Here is a 22,573-nt window from a genome sequence, read left to right as displayed (position 1 = left end):
GCGCCAGCACAGTCACTGGCCGGTGGGGCCCTGAACCCCCGTGCCGGGGGCGGTGATCTAAGCTGGATGCTTCCCCCTCACTCAGCCCGTCCTTCACTTTCCACTACACAAAAAACAGGCGAGGCCTCACCTTGCTGCATTGCCATGGTAACCGCACCGGCGTTGCCAAGGCAAGCGGCGACTGGGAGTCAGGTGCCCGGCTGTGATGCAGGAGCTGCCAGGCTGCTAGGAGGGGCAGTGGCGCCTGTCACCAGGTGGGGGCCCCTGCCCTCGAGGCAGCAGCCTTGGCCTTACCCTTTCACAATGGTTTCCAAGCAACAAACCCACCTAGCAACACAGGCGAGAATACAGCTGGAGGCGGCTGGCTCTGCGAGAGCTCTTTGGAGCAGGGGCTGTCGCTGATTCCCCCATCAGCTCCACGCCCAGCAGTAGGGGCCCCAAGCAGAGGGCACAATAAACATGTTAAATGAGAAGGATACGGACCCCCCCTTGGGGAGAACGGGGGGCGGGGGCAGATAAAAGGACTCTGTCACGAACACGGGCACCCCTCTACTGCGCAGTGGCAGGTTTCAGGGCCTTGCAGGTCAGTTTCCTGTTGGAGGAGACACCAGTGACATGGAGTCTGTGTATTTGTTTGTGCAACTGGCTAATTTCCATTATATGCTCACCAGTCCTGGGGCAGGAGTGGGCACAAAACAGCACGCAGGCAAATCCTTAGGCAGAAATCTCAGCCAAACACCAGTGCCCGGTTCCCACGGAACAGCTCTGCCCCAGAGCACACACTAGTTAGAGGGCTGGCACGGCACACGGGTACAGGGGCCCTCGAGGGACACACGGTCCACGGGGGCGCATGCTGCAGGAGATGTCAACCAAACATTGCAGCTCTCAGACCCCTCCGGACGAGGCTGGGGCTCACCCGAGGATTTCACCGGACACCCCCAGACAGTGCTGAAGAGGCGAAAGGGCAGCGCATTAACTCCCAGTGTCCCCCTGCTGGGCTGAGTTACACACAGAGCAGGGCTAACCGTGGGGATTGGCAGGGTCATGATCCCCCAAGTCCATCAAAAGCAAAACGAAGCAGCGCCCTCCAATTTGAGAACCAACACACTCGTCACACTACGGCCACATGCCCACTTCTATGGGAGGGAATAAAAGGCGGCAGATGCCCTGTAGTGGGGGTGGGGCCAGATGCTGGGCTGGAAAAGCCACCTCTAGAGTAGCCCAAGGAAGTGACTCACTATTACAGCAGGGACGAGCAGCGAACCCAAACCCAGGGCAGGGGCACTTGGGGTGAGATGCGGTAACACTAGGGGGGAATCCCGTTATTCCTTTCAGTACAGGCTACAGGCAACTGGTTCACCACCCCCTCCCAAAGCCCGCACCTTCCCGCCCTGAAGGGAGCCAGCGCTGGACTTAAGGAGGATCTGCACGCCCAAGCACAACCAACCACCCACCCCTAGCTGCTGTTCAAGCTTTTCATCCCTAGATCTCCACACACTTTACAAAGCGGCACAGTCTCACTCTCCCCACTGTACAGACGGGGAAACTGAGATACAGCACAACGAAGGGACTCATTCAGGTGGGCCAGTGGCAGAGCTGGGAATAGAAGCCAGGCCGCCTGAGCCCCAGTCCAACGTTCTAGCCGCTGCACCTCACTGGCTCTCATCCAGCCCTGCCGACTAGGGACGGAGGCAGTGCCCACTGATGTCAATGGGCGCATTTCCGTTCATTGCTGTGGGCTTTGGATCATGCCCTAACCTAAGAGCCAGTGAGGACACCCCCCCGGAGGGCCCTGGCCCACGCACCAACACGAGATGAACTCATTTGCCCCTCTGCCCAGCTGCGAGCGGCAGAGTTTAACAGAGCCGCTCTTCCGGGTGAAGGATCCCGGGGCTTGCACAGGATACTGGAGCACCCTTCGCAGCACAGCAGAGCACTGCCAGCAGTCAAGCACACTCGCAGTTAAGGGAGCGACACGGCCCCAGGTTACATTCGGTGCAGAGCGGCCCCGGGGACCAGCAGCGCTGAGCCAGGCACAGCAAGAGCAAGGCCAGCACGAGAGGAATGAGACGCTGGCATTCGCTTGCAGCTTCCATCCTCCATGAAACCCTAGAGTGCCCTGGAGCCACCAACTCAACCCACAGCTGCTCCTGGCTCCTGTCCCAGCCGCTCCCCCAACTGCCAGGCCTGGGATGCTGGTGGATGTAACCTGTCTCCCAATGGGTGCAGTGGGTGTAACCTTTGGGAGGAGTGACAAGGCAGGGGACCAATCACCAGGCTCGCCCAGGCCCCCAACTGACCACAGCCTGTGTCCAAGAAGACCTGTCAACCCGCACTTCGGACCAAGAGACCCGCCTTCCACCGCCTCTACCTCCCAGGAAAGGTGCCACGAGCAGGCTACGCCTGGAGAACCCAAATGATGGGGGAGGGTGTTAGAAAGTCATGAGTAAGTCAATGGAAACCAGCCAACACAAGAATTTGCACCAAATGCTCCCATCTTTAGATTCCTGTCTACACCCTGCTGGTGGCCAGACCCGGTGTCTGCTAGCACCCACACATCCACCTGCAGGGCAGTGACCCACAACCCAGCCCTGGAGGGCTGTGGATTAGATTCTCAAGTTACTGCAGGACACCTCATCGCCATGAAGTCATCCCTCGTATTAGCACCTCGGCAACGGGATGTGAGCGTGGCAAGCCCCAGGAAGCCAGGTTAGCACCAGTCTTTGCTCTACAGCCCCAAACCCTTTGGATTTAGATCATGGAGGCTGTCAGGAAACCAACTTACAGAGGCTGCAGGTTTATCCACCCACCCCACCCCACCTCCTCTTGACATAACCCAGTGGTTCTATGGCACCTTCGCACCTGCCTAGGTGCCAGCTAACAGCCCGGCTAGATTTGCTTACACTCTCCCATCCCCCTAAAAAAAAAAAAAATTAATGGAGATATCCTATCTCCTAGAACTGGAAGGGACCTTGAAAGGTCATTGAGTCCAGCCCCCTGCCTTCACTAGCAGGACCAAGTACTGATTTTGCCCCAGATCCCTAAGTGGCCCCCTCAAGGACTGAACTCATAACCCTGGGTTTAGCAGGCCAATGCTCAAACCACTGAGCTATCCCTCCCCCCCTCAGGAGCTGCTTTGCCATCGTGCCCTGAAGCCTTGGCTGGAGGGTCAATCTCCTTGTTCGGTGTTTGTACAGCACCTAACACAATTGGGTCCTGGGCAGGACTGGAGCTCCGAGGTGCTACCAAACCACGAGTCTTCTACTAATCATTATTTGTAATTCCAAGTGTCACTGAACTGGACGTTCTCTGGGCTGCCACTCAATCAGAGTGCCCTGACACCCATTTGCTGTTCTGCGAGGACCCGGGCATCAAACAGGCACAACTCCCATCCAAGCCAGTAGGAGATGCAGCCCCCTAACCTGGGGGACTATTGCCCTAGGGGAGTTGGGCACAGGGTAGTGTGGGTGGGGGATGGGGCTGCTTCTCCGGCTACATCCCCCTGCATAAGTTACTCAGTTTGCAAACCCACAAGTTACATGCTCCGCCACTTACACTCACTTCCCACCGCCACTCCCCCTTTACATCCCAGCTGCATTGGCTGCCGCAGCTCTGCAAGGAACCCAGCAGGGAGCTGGGTGCAAGCAGGCCCTGCCATGCCTGTGGAGCACGAAGAGCAATGCTGCCCTTTGTGCTTCCACTGCTGTACTCGGCCGCTCCGTAACCCCCAGCTGTCTGGAGACCCCTGCACCACCATCCTCCACATGCCCCAGGGATACTGAGCATGGTCGCCCCAAAACATTCCGAAATCGATCGTCTGCTCCCCAAAAATCAGAAGCGTGGCTTAAAACCCACATGGCAGGTTCTATTTCTTCACCTTCTGGATTTTGAGCCCTTAGAAGTCCCATTTTCCAGCTTTTCTTCACAACCATAAGGGCTAGAAATCAATTTAAAATTTTTGTCCATATTCACATGACTCCAGCAGCTGGTGTATTAAGGCAAAAAAAACCTCACCAAATAGCTGGAGATTTGCCATAACATCGCAGAGGTCGGCACCACTGCGCACTCACCGTGGCGAACACATTTAGGAAAGGGCTGGCGGCTTCCACTTCCCGCTGCCCATCGCCGTTCCTCGCAGCACCCACCGGCCTGGGGGGTGAGCTGTGGTGCTTGCTGCACAGAGGGGAGGAGCTGGGACCTGGCAGGAAGGTTTATGATCACTGCTTCTTACACTCCAGCCAGTCCTCACTGGTCCCTTGTGCTCCCCAGCCACCCGCTGACTGTCACCCTACTGAGATCGCCAGCTCTCTGGGGTGGGAGCTGTCTCTCTGCTAGCCTAACACAACTGGGCCCTACCACAATACATGAGAATAAGGTTTGGGGAAGATGGAGAGGGTCCTTCCATTTTTTTTTTCTTTAAAGGGGAGGTTACTTAGAAGCTGAACAGCACAAAGATCAACCCATCTCTCCTCCCTCTTCTCTTCCCGCCCTACCAGACACCCACCACCTTCCAGAGATGGGAGGCTGGGGACAGATTAGCATTCTCCGTTGTTTGTATTGCAATAGCACCTGGCAGCCTCTGTCCTGGACCAGGACCCTATTGTGCTAGGCGCTGTATAGCCAGAGCAGAGAATCCCTGCCCCCAGTGTGCCGACAATCTAATAAGCCACGAGATAGTCGGACACGGAAACGAGGAGGCAAAGCTTGCAGGCACAAGGGGCAGCGGTCTTCACACCCCACTGGCCTGTTCCTGGGCAGCCCGCAGAAAATGTAAGCCTCATCCCCGCGGTAGACAGCAAGAGGAAGGGGCCCCACTGTCCAGATTATACAGCACCCTCCTCCCCACGCCGGTGAGCTGAAAGGGTCACGTTCTGGACACCTTGGCTGCAGGCTGCACTCCCCTCCCAGCTGCACGCGCACGCGGGACTGCACCGAGAGGCAGGTGCCTGCAGGCTGGGCGCCACGCGTGACCATTGTACCGCGTGGACTCTCCTGGCTTAACATGCAGCGACAGCACTAAAAAGAAACGCGCCGCACGAACGCTGCAACATACATCCCAGCAAATCCCACAGCCTTGCCCAGGTGCAGCTGTTTGCATCCATCACGTCCATTACCCAGCAGCCTGGCCCTGACTGATGTGCTACAGGCTGGAGGGGGGAGGAGGTGAGACACAATGCTCGGTTCTGATGCCCCCAGAGGACGAGGCTCGGGAACTCAGCAGCTCCCGCTTTAAACCCCGAGCCTTCAGCCAGCTTAGAGGCTTTGTGTTTGACTTTAATCTCCCACTGGGCCGAAGCAGCTGCAACCCAGCAGGGGAGATGTCCGGGGATGGCAGCATGGGAAGGGAGGCCCCATTAAATACTCTTTGCTGTGGCCTGCTGAAATAAAGCCCAGCAGGGACTAGGGAGAGCCGGCTCTGGTACATTCCATTATCCAAATCCCACGGCAGCTCCATCGTCCGCTCACAGCCTGTCCCTACACCCCCTTGAACTGTGCGACTGCCCCTGGGGGTTAGCGTGGAATCAGCCCGCTCCTCTCCCACCCAACTAGTTCCAACTCATGCCGCCTGGGTGCCCAGTCCCCTGCTGCCTCCTCCCAGGGCCTGACTGCCTGCCCGCCCACCCTTCCACCCCGGCAAGCCAGGCCACCACACCCGCTAAACTGGAAATGCTGCCCCTGGCAAGAGCAGAGGGATGCAGGCCGCGGGCACTTGGAGACTGCATGTGTCAATCCTAATCCTAGAAGCCAGGGGAACGGGAAAAACATATATGCTCCCTGATGGGGGCAGGGGGAGAAGAGAAACACTGGAAGGAGGAGAGAAGGGGAGACGAGGGGTGGCCTTCCAGTTCCGTGACACTGTGGTGGGAGTGGGACTCGGACTCATTCTCTTATGGGCCAGAGGCCTTGTGCTTAGAGCAGGACTCCTGGGTTCCATTCCCAGCCTCTGCCACTGACTTGCTGGGTGGCCTTGAGCAAGTCACTTGCCCCCCTCTGGGCCTCGGATTCCATCTCAGAACTTAAGGATTTCAACTGTGTGAAAATCAATATTTACTGACCAAGATCAACGATCCCTGGTCCATGTCGGTGCAGCGCCTAGCACTGTGCGGGCCTTGGGCATGACGCCTCAGTGCTACTGTAATGCAATGCATTAATAATCCCCTCCCCCCAACTCCCTTCTCTAGCCAATGAGCTAGTCAAGCCCAGCAGTGCTCTGGGGATGGGGCAAAGAACTGCTCTGCTAGCCCAGCCAGCATGGCCAGGCCCAGCTCCGGCACTCAGCCAGGAGCCAGCGCGCCGCTCCCCACCGCTTTGGGCAGGAAGGGGCCAGGGCCGAGGGAGTCCCACCTAGTCTGCCTTTGCTGGGAGGTTGATGGAGGTGTCAGAGGGCCTGGATCGAAGGGAAGCAGGAGGAAACTCCCAGGTCCCTGCTAAGGGTCTGGAGGCCCCAGTGCCCCCTGCGCCATCTTGAAAGGAGCATTTCCCTGGAAATCTAAACACGCTGGCACTTCAGCGCAGCCCAGGAGCAGCCCTGCACCAGAGCAGGCTTGGAGAGGCCAGACTGACAGGCACCTGAACTGCTGCCCGCAGCAACCCTAGGGCCATTCTAGGGGCGCTGGAACCTTTTGTACAGTGGGGGGGGGTGACAGCCATTGAACCAAACTGGAAACCCTGTATGTGATGGAAACCACTTCAGCCAGGGGGTGCGGCAGCTCCCCAGCCCCCCTAGTTCCAGCACCTACGGTCCATTTCCCCGACTGCTGGGGTGAGGGGCAAACAATAGAGCGACATCATCGCCCAGTCAGGTGGCCAACGGCAAGAGTGAGCGCATCTCAGGGAGCAGGAAGAGCTCTCCTGGGGGGTGCAACAACAGAGGCTCTTGAAATCCAGTCCCCACTTGACGGCCACAGGCTGCTGGGGGGAAGGAATCACATCCTGCGCGCTCCCCTGAGAGAGATGGGGCATTACAGAGAGCGCTCGGGAGGGCTAAGCAGCTGTCACCCTCAGCGCTTCAGAAGGGCCAAACCTAGAGCAGAACAAGCACGGGACTCCTGACCCTCACCACAACTCTGCACTGTGGCCTGAAGCAAGCTGCTTCACCTCCGTGCCTCAGTTTCCCCCATCCTACCCCCAATCCCTTCCTCCCTGGGCGTGTACCAGGTGGAAGGAGTTCACACCGCCCTCCAAAAGGGAGACACGCATGTCACGTGTTGTTACTGTGACCTCACGCAAGGGTCCCCAAGGCTTCGGGCTGCTCCTGCCATGGGTCAGTCACAAATGGCTGTGGAGCCTGAGCTGACACTATTTTGTACCTAGAGTGGGAATTTTCTAAGCTAGGGTCTGTCTTCCTTCTTGTTCGGACACCCAGCTCAGTGGGGCCCTGATCCTCAACTGTAGCCCCTCAAGGCTACTTCAGCACTAACGAATAATAATCAGCCCACACTCGTTCCAGGCTGGCCCAGCAATAATGCTGCCTTGAAAAGGGAATTGACATCAGAGGGGATGTTGGATTCCCAGCCTCGTTCCACTCACTTTCGGCTCCAGTCGCTCTGTGACGTCCCGGACTGCCCTGAATGCTAGGTCAGGCCGGAGCTGGAGAGCCACTCGTCTGCTGTGCCCGCCCCGCTGACCTTGTTGGAAAGGAATTACCAGACCACTCACAGATCAAACGGACCCGCTGTGTACACAGGAGAGGCGCCTCAGCTGGTGGGTGAGCTTCTCTGCCGCATCATCTTATGCTCTGACCCCACGGCTCACTGTTCTGGGGGGGGGGGGGGTGTGCAACGGAGTTACGGCCACCTGCCTTCGTGACCAAAAAGCTACCGGCAGCGGAACTGCTTTTAGGGCCCAGTCCTACCACTCTGAAGCCAAGGCCTCCAGTCCCACTGGCTCCAGTGTTAGGATTCACACCAAGAGGCCCCACAGCGCTAGGTGCTGTACAGAGAGCGACAGGGGGTGTCTGCCCCTAGACAAGACACAGGCTGGGAGGGGACACCAAGGCACAGAGAGGGGGGCGTGAATTTCCCACAGGAGGTCAGTGGCAGAGCCGGAAATAGAACCCAGGTGTCCTGAGTCCCCGGCAGCAGGAGCCAAGCCTGGCTGTAGTGAAGCAGAATGAAACACCCGATTTGCTGCACAGAGCAGACCAGGAAGTCCAGTGACATGCCTAGGCAGCTCCTCCCCCCCCAGCCACCTTCATTGCCTACTGCTGTCGCTAGCCTCTGAGTGACCACATAGGAGCTCTCCCCCACCCTTGCCAGGGGACAGAGCGGTTGGGAAACGGAGTTTCGATTCCCCGGGAAATTCCAACATCTCAAAATTTGTTTTCGTTCCAATTTGGAACCAAAAGCCAAGATTGCCACATTTCCTGCAGCTCAAGAATGCCAAACCATTTTGAGTCAGATTTCGTATTCTGTTCGGACGTTATCAAAATGAAATCTTACTAAGTCCGTATTTTATATATACACAATATGAAACTAGGTTAAGCCATTTTAAGTAAAAAAAAGAATCAAATCAATCAAGTTAAATTTATCAAAGTGATACATTTTTACCTGATGGAGACATTTTTCTGATGCAAGTTTTGACAGAAACGGATGAATTCCCACAAAATCTTTAGGTTTTCCCCAAACTGCAATTTAGGACAGAAAGCTGTTCCATCGAAAACATTTTGACCACCTCCAAACGCCACCGCCACTTACCCTGCTATCAAAAGGAGCTTCCGGTGGACCAGTCCTGGTACGCGGGTCAGGAATTCACTGACGGAGCCCATCCAGGCAGGATGCTCCGTTACCGGAAGCATTTTCCAAGTAACCCAGCAGTGCCAGGCTGTTTCCCCTAGACCTGCATGTGCACCTGTCAGCCAGTGGGGGGGGGGCTCACACAAAGTTGATTAGTTTGACCCAACTTGAAGCACGTCAATTCTACTAGCCCCATCCTCTGAGACAAGATACCAAACCCCCTGTGCACTGCTCAGGAAGGGACTTATTGCCGATGGGAAGGGACCTTGCAAACTGGAAGAGTCCCACTTCCAGCCACCTTCAGGAATAAGTTTTCTGACTTGAACTGGTTGGAGGCTGTCACCGATCCCCAGGATTGGTGCGATGGCCCCAGTTTTGGAAGGGTCTCCAGGAGGAACCCCCTTCATTGTGCCAGATCCCCTAGGGGCCTCACTCTTCTTCAAGGGTCTTCTTAGCGTAGGCACAACGTCCCTCAGGTGATGCCACTCAGCTTCACCGCCTCCTTAGACTGGACCTCTGGGCCTGCGGCACCCCTGCTTCCCACCATGAGCTCCGTTCAGCGAGTCCAACGGAGACAGGACCCGATGGAGATTCGTCCACTCTTTGGGGATTGATGCACCTCGCCCAGCATTGTCAGCACAGCCGGGTTTATTCGTTAACTGGAACGCAGCGTGAGAAGTCCTTAGGGGAGTCTAGAGAAATGAAGGTTAAAGCATTGTCCATGCTGGTCAGTCCAGAGCACAGCCAACCCCTTGGTTCAAGCTCTGTCTCTCTCTCCATCTGACCTCTGTGGTCAGACTCCATGTGAGAGTCCGGCTTCTTCCACCCCACACCTCATAACCCCCCAGTGCTTTGATCTCAAGCTGGGGGATTGTTGTTCTTCAGCTTCCTTAGGCAGAGGCAGGGAAATCCACATCCGTCTTGGCCATGGGTTGCTAGGTGCCAATGTCCTGGCAATTGGATTTGCCGTTGTCTTCTCAGTTGCTCCCTGGACATGGAGACTAAGGCCCAGACAGCTAGGCGCACCCACGCCTACGTGTCTCAGCCTGCCCGGAGAGCAAATTGTCCCTTTCCACTCACCAGGGAACAAGGCAGCACATCGGGGAAACCGAGGCACAAAACAGGACTCAAACATATTACAGAATTAATTCCCACTTCGTCACAGAAGCTGCAAAGTATTTTGATCTTGCAACATGATTAGGTATTTAAAAGGCACAGACGCAACTTTTTTTTTTTTTTAAATTGACACATTTTTAGAAGTTCCCATTTCCAGCAGAGCTGCCTTCAAACAGTTTCTCCCGATTCTTTCGCTCTTGCGTTCCTGTCCCACAAACTAGCCAGATACAGGGTTTTCTGCTCCCCTTTATGTTCAGAAGGGACTTTTCAGCAAGGGAGACACTGACAGACCAACTACTTCACAGAAACCGTGACAAATCGACATGCCTCGGGCCGTGGGCATTATCAAGATTGCTCAGGGCCAGATTTTCAGGTGCTTAGTGCGCACTCAGAGCCAGCCTAGCCCCTTCTCTTGGTGTCTAGGAGGGATGCCCCAATGCCCACAGTTCTTTGAAAAACCTGATTCTGTGCACTGAGCCCTTTGGAAAGTACTGGCCAGAGTGCTGCCGGATGCAAAAAGTCAACAGACGGGGCGGGGGGAAATAAAAGTCAATGTTTGCCTGCTGCTTCCAGGGACACATCACAGAAACTACTTGTAACTACGGCAGGCACAAAATGGAAATACAATTTCCGAGATGTCCTCTTAACAGGATACATTTGCCACCAGGAACAGTGTGTTTGAGAGCCTTGCATGGCAGCCATCGCCCCCCTGCAAGTCCCCCACCTCCCCCGGTTTGTTTTAGATTGCAAAGTCAATGCCACAAAGATGTATGTGCCAAAGGGAGCCAAGTTTTTGTTAACCCTTTCATTGCTGCGCCAGCCTGCTTTGCCCTCCCCTCGCCCCGCATCCTCAGCTCCCAGGCTGCCATTACAAACAGGCAGTCTATAGAGCACCAGGAAATACCAAGTACATCGGGCTGCTGTGAGGGCGCCCACCAGTCACGGCTCGGTCATCTCTGTAGTAGCGAAGTGGGCAATCGAGCCAAAGAGGGCAGAGAACATAGCAAGCGAGAGAGGGGAAGAGTCAGAGGTGCCCAGAGACAACCTGGCAGGTCCGTAGATGTTGGCACAAGCCTAGCAGGAAATGGGAAGGCTCCTTGTTTGCTCAAGGTGACATAACTGAGAGCTCAACCTGGCTCATACACCAGCGCAGCCTTACCAGCAAGAGCGGGCCTCCTGCGCCGGAGCAGCACACCGCGTCCACAAACCCTCACGAATCAGACACGACGAGTCATTCAGGGAGAGGAACGTGTCTCCGGCCGAGACGTGAACCGGAGAGCAGTTAGTACACCCAACCCTGCTGTCTCAACCGCAGACCGGTGCTCTCTTGGGACGCACTGACTACAGCGTCCTCCCGCAGGAACTTCAGCTCTGCAGTAGAGGGTCCCGCCAAACCCCCCGAGCCGATTAGCATCCCTGGGCAGCACCATCCCTGCAGAGTTACAGAGAGCCAGAGCCGCAGGTTATCCCGATCTACCCCACAAACTGCAAAAAAGGCAGGGCTTCCCTGGGTCACTGACAGCAACCCGCTGCCCCTCTAGCTATCGATCTGGAGGTTTCATAGGATGCCCTTCACCGTAGCATCTGGGTGCCTTCCACCAAAAAAATGAAAGACTCGCCAGTGAAGGAAAGCCAAGCTCCCTGGGAAGCAGGTCATGGTCATCATCCCCATGTTACAGATGGGGAACCAGAGGCACAGGCCACGATAATCAGACCTGGGCACCTTTATCTAGGCACCCAGAGAAACGGCCTGATTTGCAAGGATGCCAACCATCCATGTCTCCAAGGAAGCCAATTGGAACCAAGGGCGCTCAGCACCGTAGGCACCCAAGTATGCTTAACTTTAGGCACCTACGTTTGAGCATCTTTGCCCAGAGTCCCACCTGACGGTGGCCAGGAAGGCCGCTCCAGACGGCAGGCGCTGCGGAGAAGCAGCTTTTCAGGACCTCAACGGCGACATTAAGATGAGGAGTACATGACAGCTGGGGGGCTGCTCCCCAGCGTTAGCTCTGTTTGAGCTGGTGCACTCAAAATACCAGCAAGGCCGCAGCAGTAGGGGCAGTCGCTTGGGCTGAGCTCAAACCCGCCCGACCCCCCAGGTGCACTTAGGGTGACCAGACAGCAAGTGTGAAAAATCGGGACACGGGGGGGGGGGGGGTAATAGGAGCCTGTATAAGAAAAAGACCCAAAAATCGGGACATCTGGTCACCCTACGTGCACTCTTGGGTAGCTAACCCAAGCCACCACCCTGCTAGCTACAGCAGAGCGGGCCCAGGTCTGTCTCCCCACCCTGCCTGCTGCTCTGGAGCCAGAGCCAGAGACACAGAAGGTGAGGCGGCTGCTGCTGGCTGAACAGGGAGATAACAGAGACAGAGAATAAAACCAGCCGCCCCCAGAGGCCTCACTCCAGGTGAGCGGCGTCACCAAATGAAGGCGTTTAGCCCGGTGTTATGTAACGGGCATTGCGGTGCTAATCCACAACAGGTGTGGGCTGCCTTGCTCCCAGAGACTGGGTACATTATGTAGAGAGCAGCCCAGGAGTCTGGATTGGCTCATCCCGGCAAAAAAGTAAACCTCATTTGGCTAGAAGGTGTGTCAGGTGACACCCTATTTGAATCACCGCACCCCCTCCGAGGGATGAGTACATTATACTGCAAAGGGTCAAAGAACACCAGGGACTCTTAAAGCCCAGAGCTAGTGTCCATAGAGGTAAACCTGATCCTTCAGAGACCCCCTTAGGAGTATGGGTCACGGCTCCAGCACCTCCATTCAGCAGCCAGGGCTGTCTCTCGCTGGAGGCTCCCGGCTGGGGCCCCGATCCTGCACAGAGCTCAGAGAGAGGATCTGGCAAGGACCTGGGGCCATTTCTGCACCTTGACGGTGGATAGAGCAGGCGTGGACAATCTGTGGGGGTGGTTTTAGCAAATGAAGCCCTCTCCCACCTCCCCTTCCCCAGCTTGTCCCTCTTTTTTAAAAACTTTAAGAAACATGCTGCACATACAGTCTGGCCTTCCCAGTCGGAGGGTCAGGAGGAACGGGACTCTGGACGTGGCGTGGGGGCTCTGCCCTGGGCTGAGCAGCAGGAGTGGATAATCCTTCACAGAACCAGTATCTCGCCCCCCCCCCCCGCACGCACATGCACACAAGAGTTGAGTTAAAGAAGAATCTCAAGTAGTCTGAACAAAAATCGTCTCCCTACTTGGGTTGCACTTCCTTGGCAGCTCTCATGGCATTACACTGGAGTTTAGCTTGAGTTCTGCTGTGCACTGAAAGCCATGATTCAATGTCTCTGTTCTGGATGAAAAGCCCAGCACATCTTCCCCAAACACACAGCATTTACTCTCCGCCAGAATGACTTGCCTGGGGCTTTAGAAGGAACTCCGGCAAGCTTGTAATTCTTCCCAAACCAGGCATTACAAAAACCCAGGAAATTCAGAGTTCAGGTTATATGTAAATCCAAACATGTTAAAGGTAAGAAATGCACAGCAAAGGCATGCAAACAACCTTAACTCTGCCCTGCAGTGATGCAATGAGGAGAAAGAAAATATGAAAAAAAAAATGTTTGTTTAAAGAAAAAAGTCAATGCAATCTAATCTGGGACTCCAAATACTCGAATCCCTTAGCCATAGCGTGGTGTAGAGTTACAGGGTAGAGTTATGATTGTTTGGGTGCCTTCACTGTGCATTTCTTACCTTCACACGTCTGGAGTGAAGTGAAACCTTAACTCTGAATACCCCGGGTTTAAATGCTTGGTTTTGAACATTAGATGTTGTAATTATAGACCTTGAACTTCCTGAGACGTACTCTCTCTCTTAACTGCATCTCAGTGTAGTTCTGTTGACGGGCATGCTTCGGCTGGATCTCCAGTCAGCTACAGACTCTTCCAGGGTAGACAAGACCGGAATTTCTAATGTCAGCCCCCACCCCTTTGACACGCGCCCTACAGGGCACAAAAGGGGAAGTCCTACAATTGCCCTTTAACAAAATGCCACAAGACTCTCGTGCTTTCCCTGCCAAGTCACTGCTGCATCCCACCTCTTCTTTTCCCAGGCAGCCCCCTTCTTCCTGCTGCCTGATCCTTATGCGAGCGGCGTCACATCCCAATGCCGCAGCTGGCGGCAGCAGTGCCGGCTTAGGCCCTTGCCGAGCGAATCGGGCAGGAGGATGGGGCTGGCGAAGGAGGAGCAAGGAAGGGAAGAGGGATGCAGAAAGCAACTAGTGAAGCGTTAGTGACATCCCACGGCGCCCATCTAACGTTTGCTCAGTGACAGCGGAGACGCCACCCTGCCCTTACTTGCTGCGTCACCGCAAAACTGGGATCGGCTCATCGTCACGCTCATGTACAACTCTCCGGCTGCTCCGCTCACTCGGCTCCAAACCTAGCCGCACCCGCCGGGCAAGGCAGCCTATTCCCTGGTGGTGCAGTGCGGTAACCCAGGGCCACCCGCCCCAGCTGACCTCTCCAGAGGGAACCAAATGACGAGCAGCCTGATTTGCAGAAGTGCCGAGCACCCACCAACAGCCTCCAACTTCAACACAAGACACTGTTCACAGCTGATCATTTGTATTACAGCAACATTCAGACCCCAACTGAGCTCAGGGCTCCATTGTGCCAGGTGCTGTACAGACACACGAGGCAGTCCCCGTCAGAGACGCTTACAATCTAGATACACAAGAGAGAGTGGGAGGGGAAAACTGAGACACAGAGCTGGGAAGCGACTTGCCCAAGGCCACCGAGAAAGTCAGTGGCAGACAGGAATACAACCCAGCTCTTCTGACTTCCAGGCCAATGTTTGATCCGCTAGGTTTTTCCACCCGCCACATTCCTGCACTTCTGCAAGGGAAAGACCATCTAGCCCACGATTCCGGGAAGGTTGGAAGAAGGCAGAGATATCGCCTGTTTTTTCTCACTGTCCACATTGCGAAGGCCGCAGCCGATCCCCCCTACCTGATCTCATCCAGCTCCTCCTCGGTGTCCTCTCTTCACCAGTCATTAGTGGCGCGCACACACACACACACACACACACACACACACTCCTACTGCTTGTAGGGGACGCCGCAGGGCAGCCAGCTCTCCCGAGGGCTGCAGAGCAACCCAAGCGCCACGAACCCCGGACAGGAGAGCGTGTCTGCAAGACGCTCTTGGCAGGGAGATCAGAGAGCTTAGTGACAGTCGCAGGGTAAAAGCAGCGCCCCAGGCACTACGACCAGTCCAGGTGCTGATCAGAGTGGGCTGCTGGGAGCCTTGTACCCAGCCCCACGCAGCCAGGAGCATGTGGGACAGCAGCGGTTGCCACAGCTGGCAACAGGAGAGACAGCCCTACTGCGGGGAGGAGGGAAGTTACACTTATCCAGCTGCCCCCGGCCCACATCAGGGGCACAGCCAGGAGACTGAAAGCCAACTCAGACATGTATTTTCACCTGGCAGGGCACAGTTTCAGTTTTTGCCTGGTCAGGCAGACTTGCTGTTCTATTTAGCAAACAGGAGGAGCAGAGAAGGGCTGCTGTGACCAGCCTGATCCGCTCTACCTTGGCACCTGACCCACCCACTCAGCCCAGCCCTAGGGTGAGGTACCAGCTAATACAGAGATTACACTGGTGCAGAGAGGAAGTGTGTCCAGTTACGCAAGGCAAGGAGCATGAGCAGCAATGCCTCGGGCACAGAGCACACAGGTCACAGCCAGGTGCGCACCAGGGGCGAGCGGTGCCCAGCCCGCAGCAGGAGTGAGGGGTGGCAGGAGAGGTGCTCACGAGGTGCCATGCACCAACCAAACAGGCTGCACAGAGACAGGGCCTAGGGGGCGCCCTGCACACGGATACTGCTGCCCAGTAGGTCTCCCACGGCACCTGCTTGGGTGGCTGCTCCGATGCACGTTCTGCAAGCCCCCGGAGAGCGGGCGCGCTCCTGGGCAGTGCATGCCATGGTGCCGTCTGGGCCACTGCTTGCTAGGTTCACACACACGTTCTTTGGGTGGGCAGGGAGGTGCCTCTTCCTGGTCAGACCCTGCCAGACTTGTGCTGAACACCCTGCTCCTCAGGACCCTCGCCAGGGTCAGTGGATTAGGGCGCTGCCCAGCAGGAGGGGGGCAGACTCTTGGCACGCATCCGCCTGGCAGCACGTCACTGCCCCAAGGCGCATCGTGCCAGTATAGCTCACCTGGGCAGCTTAGTGACCCTCCTTTGGCAATCGAGAAGCCCCCCCACCCCCACATTGCCCCGAGGCGCATCTAGCTAGGTATTTAGCCCACACACAGTGCTGTGCTATGGGGGGCAGTGGCTTGGAACAATTTGCACGGTGTGGGTGCTGGGAGCCATTAAAACTGCAAACCCTGTATATGATGGAAACCACTTCGAGCCAGGTGGTGCTGCCACACCCCTGAACTGGGGGGCTCTGCGTTCTCATAGCAGCTGGATCCACCACACTCCCTGCCCCAGAGAGCAGGGCAGCCCCAGTGCCAGGAGAAGACACCCCGCACTGTCCTTCTGCCCCTTCTTCAGAGAAGCTGAGCCAGGTGGGAAGAGGAAGCAAAGAGCCTCCTTCCCAGTGCACAGAGCATGCAGCCCACACAGCATGGCGACTGCCTAGCTGTGGAGGAACTAATCACAGGGCTTCTGTGGCCAGTGCGGTTCAGGAGCCATTTGGGTTTGTCGCGTGTCACTCTTGGGGAGGAGAATGCCCAGGGCACGTGTCAGACCTGAAAAAACCAAACTGCCCTGAGCATTTACCAGCTCCGCCCTTCGCCCTCCAAACCCTTCAGCGTCAGGTTCCCATGCCCCTTTCCTTAGGGGCAGGAACCCACAGCACAAGGCTTGGCTCCTTAGCATGACTGGCCAGCGCTGCTTAGTAATGCAATAGGATGACTCAGCGCTGGTACCTCAGGATAAAGCTAGTGGGCATGGAGACAGCAGGGCTTGGAGTATAAAGACAGAATTCTGCCCAGCCTCGCCTGATCTTTCCCCTCCACGAGCAAGTCCCAGCTGGACGATCCGAGCCATAGACACTCCAGATACCAGGATGATATAAGGCCCAATGCTGCAAGCACTCACTCATGCGAGTTCCCCCATTACCTCAATGGGGCCGAGGGCTGCTGATGTGAGCAACAGTTGCAGGATCTATATTATTGGGGGGGGGGAGGGGGAGAACCAGCCCAACATTTCTGAAGCTGTTGCTTGCTAACCCTCAAATCAGAGGCTAATTAGACCATGTCACCTGCCACCCTCCCAATCCTGCCAGGGAAGCATTGCCTGTTCCCGATGCTTTGTCCACTATGCTTTCAAATGCGTCCAAGGAGAGGGCTTCCACCATTCGCCTGGGAAGGGCTATTTCCCCCAACCCTGCTTCACTTGCCCGTCACCCAACGAAACCCCAGGATTGTAGCCAAACAACCAAGGAAGAAACTTCCTCTGCTTAGGAACCCGCAAGCGCATTCTGCATTAATTACTATGCGCATAATTCTTCTTTAATCAATGCCCATGGCACGACAAGAGCTCTGTGCGGCCGATGAAACGCACTCGTCAGCCTTGGAATTTCTTAACAATGAATCCGAGCGAAGTGGGTGGGGGAAGGGAAGGAGTTAAATGTAAGTAAGAATCATTATAGCTTCACTGATTCCAAGGCCAGAAGGGACCTGTGATCATCTAGTCTGACCTCCTGTACCACACAGGCCACGCAATAATTCCTAGAGCCCATTGGATGTTTTTTCTAACCAATCTTGATTTTAAAATGGTCAGCGATGGAGAATCCACCACGACCCCGGGGTAAAGTGTTCCAATGGGTAATTACTCTCACCATTAAAAATGTACATCTCATTTCCAGTCTGAATTTGTCTAGCTTCAACTTGCAGACATTAGAATGTGTTACACCTTTCTCTGGTAGATCGAAGAGCTCAGTATTAACTATTTGTTCCCCATGTAGGTACGTACAGCCTGTAATCAAAGTCACCCCTTAACCTTCTCTTCGTTAAGCTAAATAGATGGAGCTCCTTGAGCCTCTCGCTAGAAGGTGGGTTTCTTAATCCTCTAATCATTCTTGTGCCTCTTCTCTGACCCCTCATACTTAGATACCAAATTGATTCTCCTTTTAGAGATCTGATACAGCCCTTGGGATCAGGGAGGGGGACAGGCTGGGGGGGGAGGAGGGGAGGGGCATATCCTCTATATACTTTAAATCCCTCTCAGCCTGCAGCATTGCTTCCTGAGCACCCAAAAGCAGGAAAGCTCTCTCCAGATTAACAAATGGGGAAAGATGCAGGTGACCCACATATGATTTGGAAACCTATTTATAGCACACCGCTACAAACGGCTTGTGACAGTGCTCCCATAACAGCCACATCCACAGGGATAATCAAAATGGAGCTGGACAGAAGCATGGCAAACCTGGCATTTTAGTCGCTTTCGGGGAGCAGGGGACGGGGGGAGAGGATGACAAAGCTGTAAATCTTGGCGACAACATGAATCCATCCCAGATGTTCTGAACCGGCACCAGCCTACGGTGCCCCTTACTGGAGCAGCCCCTGGGTAACCCAGGTGACCCTATCCCACAGTGAGGCTGCACAGGTAAGGGGCCCAATTGTTGCTGCTGCACACAGGAGTGTTAGAGGATGCCTGGCTCTGTACACCGCACACAGTAACACACACAACGGACTCGGAGCGGCCTCTCTTGGGTTTATAAGCATACTGCGTGCACCCATCACAGAGCCAGCACCAGATTTCTGCATCCAAAGCCCATCCATTATTCACCTCACAGAGCCAGAGCCTGGGATATCGCATCTTCCTAGACCCACACCTGGGGGGCTGTCTCACGCTCAAAGGCGAAAGAGAAATAAAAACACAAGCCGCCTGCAGACCCAGGGAGGGGGGCTCTGAAGTGACCCCCCCACCCAGCTCATTAAATAGACATGGCAGATCCTCAGCTGCCATCTCACTGCATGCAGGGAGTGAGGTCTCCTGGTCTCTGGGCTGTGAGGCTGATTTGGGGGGAGGGAGAGAATTTTCCAGCCCAGGATCTCCAGGGAAGGCAGAGGCCTGAGTCCTGTTGCACCGCTGCTGTTAGCCAGGGACAAGCTACAGCTTCCATCGGCGAGTAGCGGGGGCCTCGCTGACACCAGGCAGCTCCCCCTTCTGTGCAGCCACCTCTCCCCCTGCGGTCTCTCCTTTCCCAGGCCAGCCAGCGCTTTCCGCCCCATCACAAAGAGAGGCAAAACAGCGGCAGATGTCCAAGGATCTGCCCTTTAACCTCCCTCCCCCGAAGAGCCGGCCGCCCAGCCCAGCCCAGCCGGCACCCTCCAGCCCACGGCGATCTTCAGCGCCACGGAAATAGCGCGCAGACTTACCGGGCTCCTGCGCTTGAGAGTCACGTTCTTCCAGAGCAGGAGATGCAGCTGGTGCAGGAACCCCATGTTGGCTCGCCCGGGAGTCCGCGCCAGCGGCTCCTGCGCCGTGGGGGAAGGGGAGCGCTCACCCCCCCTGCACCGCCATGCTCGCCCCCAGCCCCGCGGAGCCTCCGCAGCAGACGCCGCCGGCCCGTGGCTTTGTGCGCTGGGGGCGGAGATCGGGGCCGGCCGGTGTCGCTGGCTGGAGCCCGCTTGCAGCCGGGCCGCGGGGGCGGCGCTCGGGGGCAGGCTGCTCGCCCCGCAGAGCCGGGCCGGAGTCGCTCGGCAGCCCCGCAGGTGGAGGTGCGCTGGCGGGGACGAGCCCTTAGTCTGCGGCGGCTTCAGTTCCGTTGCCGGGAGCCCCACCCCCTGCCAGCGCCAGGGCACTGCCTCTTAAAGCCGCAGAGCCCCGGCCGCCCTGCCCGCCCCTCCCCGGGCGAGCCCCGCCGCTCCCGGGGGGTCCTGCAGCCCCCTACCCGGGACGGGAACCTCCGCGGGAGCAGGGCTCGATCCTGCGACCCTGACAGCTCTGCGCTGGAGCCGGGCTGCGAGCGGTGCCCTGCGCTGCCGGGGGGGGGCGCCCCAGAGCCCGCGGCCGGAGCAGGCCGGAGCCCACGGGGATGGCTGCTGCAGCCCCCCCGCTAGGTAATGGTCAGTAATTGGTCCAGGACCCACAGCCCGGCCTGGCCCTTCCCCCCTCTGGGCCCGGCTGTCTCCTCCCCACTTTGCCTGAGTGGGGCAGGGCTGGGTCTCGCTCTGGGGCCGGGCACCCCCCGGCGCAGCCCCCCGGTCGCTGCGGGCAGAGCCAGAACTTGGCATTTTAGCGCCTGGGACGAGCCGGCGTATTTGCGCCCCCTACTGGCTTTTGTCATTTTCCGCCCCACAATCAGAGGTGACCCGTAATTGTTGAAAGCGGGGGGCACAATTTAAAGGGGGGGGGCATGTGACCTCCCCACAGATGGGTGCTAGGGTGACCAGATGTCCTGATTTTATAGGGACAGTCCCGATATTTGGGACTTTTTGTGATATAGGCATCTATTACCCCCCATCCCCTGTCCTGATTTTTCACACTTTCTATCTAGTCACCCTAGTGCAGAGGGATGTTGGGGGGGTCGAGCGATGGCGCCAGCCCCGCACGGTGGGGCTCAACATGGGAGCGCCACCTCCCCCCCCCACCTCAGCAGGCCACTCAGTCCCAGTCACTCTGGGTTGGGGGGTGCAACCAAAAAATCGGGGCGCACATGCCCCCCACACATCACCTGTGGCCCCATTTTGCCACCCCTGCGGCTTTGCCCCCTCGCCCCACCCTGGTTACAGCCCTGGGCCCACCCTCACACACACTGCTGAGCCCTGGCACCTCTGGGCTTGGCAGTTCATAGCCCCGGCACCTCTGGACTTGCTGCATCAGGTATGAATGTAAGCCCTGGCCCCTCTTTCGCTGCCAATGAAGCACTGGTCACACTGCAGCTCAGGAGTTGAACTGGGAATAGATCCTAGAGCTGTTAAAGCTCATGGCCTGTGCCTGTGCCACACAACCCTGCAAGATGAGACTTTACAGACTTTGGCTTTTTTCCCCATTTTGCAAATGGATCCTCATTTTCTCTCAGATTTTTGCTCCCTCTCCTTCATGCTTCCTTACCTGGGCCCCTCCCTCTGTTGCCTGAGCACTGGGGAATATTTCCCTCCCTGCTTTGAACCTGCAGTCATTTGGCTGTCCCAGAGTTGCCCCTCTGCTATGTATTTTTCTCCGCTTTGCATTAACCGTTTGCTAGTTTACATCACAGGGAGCCTTCAGCGAGGACAAATCGTTTGTATATTTCAAAGCACCTGACAATTAACTAATCAGCTCTCAGTACACTCCTCGGAGGTGGGTAAGCAAATAACATTCTGGTCTCAGGCAGCAGTGTGCCCACGGTGTTTTGAATGCTGTCCAGTGCTAGTTCCACTGACAGTAAGTTTTGGACCCTATGGCCTAGATTTTCAGAAGAGATCTGCTCCCATTTAGGCCCAGATTTTCAGAAGCGCCTTGGTGTGTTGGGTGCCCCACACTTTTGGAAATCTGGCTCTGTCTGCAGGTGCTGAGCAGCTGAAAACTTGGCCCTACATTCCCGATTGGACTCGGTGAGCATACGCGCACTGTTTCTTTACATTTGTGGCAGGAATTTCTGGGGCAGGTTCTAGGCAGGAGACGCTTTCGGGGTGATGCTGGGTTCCTTACTGTAATCAAGTTCCTTGTTCAGCGTCAGAAAAAGCAACTCCTTGAATCTTTCCCGCTGCCACATGACAGACTGTCCTGCCCAGAATCCTTTTGGGGGACCAGCTGCGCTGTGTTTGGAGAATTCAGAAATAAAGCAGGTTACATTGTTAGCACTAGCAGCACACTTCTAGGTTGCTATTCCCTCTAGCATGTGTATACAATGCACCACCCTAGCTAGCTCTTATACAGCCTTCCATCTGTAGATCTCAAAGCATTCCCCAAGGCTTTTTGGTTGTAACCTCCCAACACCCCCATGAGGCAGAGAAGTGCTAGTATCCCTAGTTTATAGATAGGAAACTGGCAGAGAGAGGCTAAGTGACTTTCCCAGAGTCCAACAGGAAGTTTGTGCAAGAGCGGGGACCTGGGCCTCTGCACCCATTTTACAGCTGGGAAAACTGAGGCACAGAAAAGTCTTACCTTACCAAGAGCCATAGAGGGAGTCATTGTCAGACCCAGGTTTAGAACACAGAAAATCCTACTTCTCAAATTGGAGTTCTTTGTTCAAACCTCCTCCTCTTTCCCTCTCCATAGACTCCCTGTGGGCTCAAACCACTGGCTCACCAAAGATTGTTCAAGCTACTCCTTTAGCTTCTGATCACTGAGAGTACCTGTTGGTGACCGCTCTAGCATGGAGTCTCCACTCAGGGAGGGTAGGGACTGTTGCTCAGTGTTTGTCCAGCACCTAGCACAATGAGGCCCTGATCATGGCTGGGGCCTCGAGCTGCTATTATACCACAAACAGTTAAATAAATAAATAAATAAAGATATCCTATCTCCTAGAACTGGAAGGGACCTTGAAAGGTCATGTGAGTCCAGCCCCCTGCCTTCACTAGCAGGACCAAGTACTGATTTTGCCCTAGATCCCTAAGTGGCCCCCTCAAGTATTGAACTCACAACCCTGGGTTTAGCAGGCCAATGCTCAAACCACTGAGCTATCTGTTCCCCCCCCCCCCCTTAATACTAGGGAGAATTAAGTTTCTACTCTGAAAGCCCATTCGCAGGGGAAGGGCTGACCTCTTCCATGAAGAAAGTCAGTCCAGCTGTACCCAAGGTGCACACACTTTTGTAACGACCCTGGATGTGGTATATCAAGC

At 55.9% G+C, this 22,573-nt stretch overlaps 1 protein-coding gene across 3 annotated transcripts in view; it reads right to left on the bottom strand.

Moving 5' to 3' along the window:
* The window catches only part of ABCA2 (ATP binding cassette subfamily A member 2), a 133,377-nt gene extending 113,839 nt beyond the window's left edge, over positions 1 to 19,538 (bottom strand). For all 3 annotated transcript variants that reach the window (XM_024210174.3, XM_024210176.3, XM_024210175.3), the window contains exon 1: positions 19,184 to 19,538. In XM_024210174.3, coding sequence (XP_024065942.2) covers positions 19,184 to 19,249 — 66 coding nt within the window. In that variant the 5' untranslated portion in view covers positions 19,250 to 19,538. The remainder of the gene's footprint in view (positions 1 to 19,183) is intronic.
* Between the last annotated feature and the right edge of the window lie 3,035 nt (positions 19,539 to 22,573).

The sequence above is a fragment of the Terrapene carolina genome, unplaced genomic scaffold (assembly GCF_002925995.2).
Source record: "Terrapene carolina triunguis isolate 2854851 unplaced genomic scaffold, T_m_triunguis-2.0 Scaffold449, whole genome shotgun sequence".
Lineage (NCBI taxonomy): Eukaryota > Metazoa > Chordata > Testudines > Emydidae > Terrapene > Terrapene triunguis.
The sequence above is the reverse complement of the archived record's forward strand: the minus strand, read 5'-3'. Positions and strand labels throughout refer to the sequence as shown.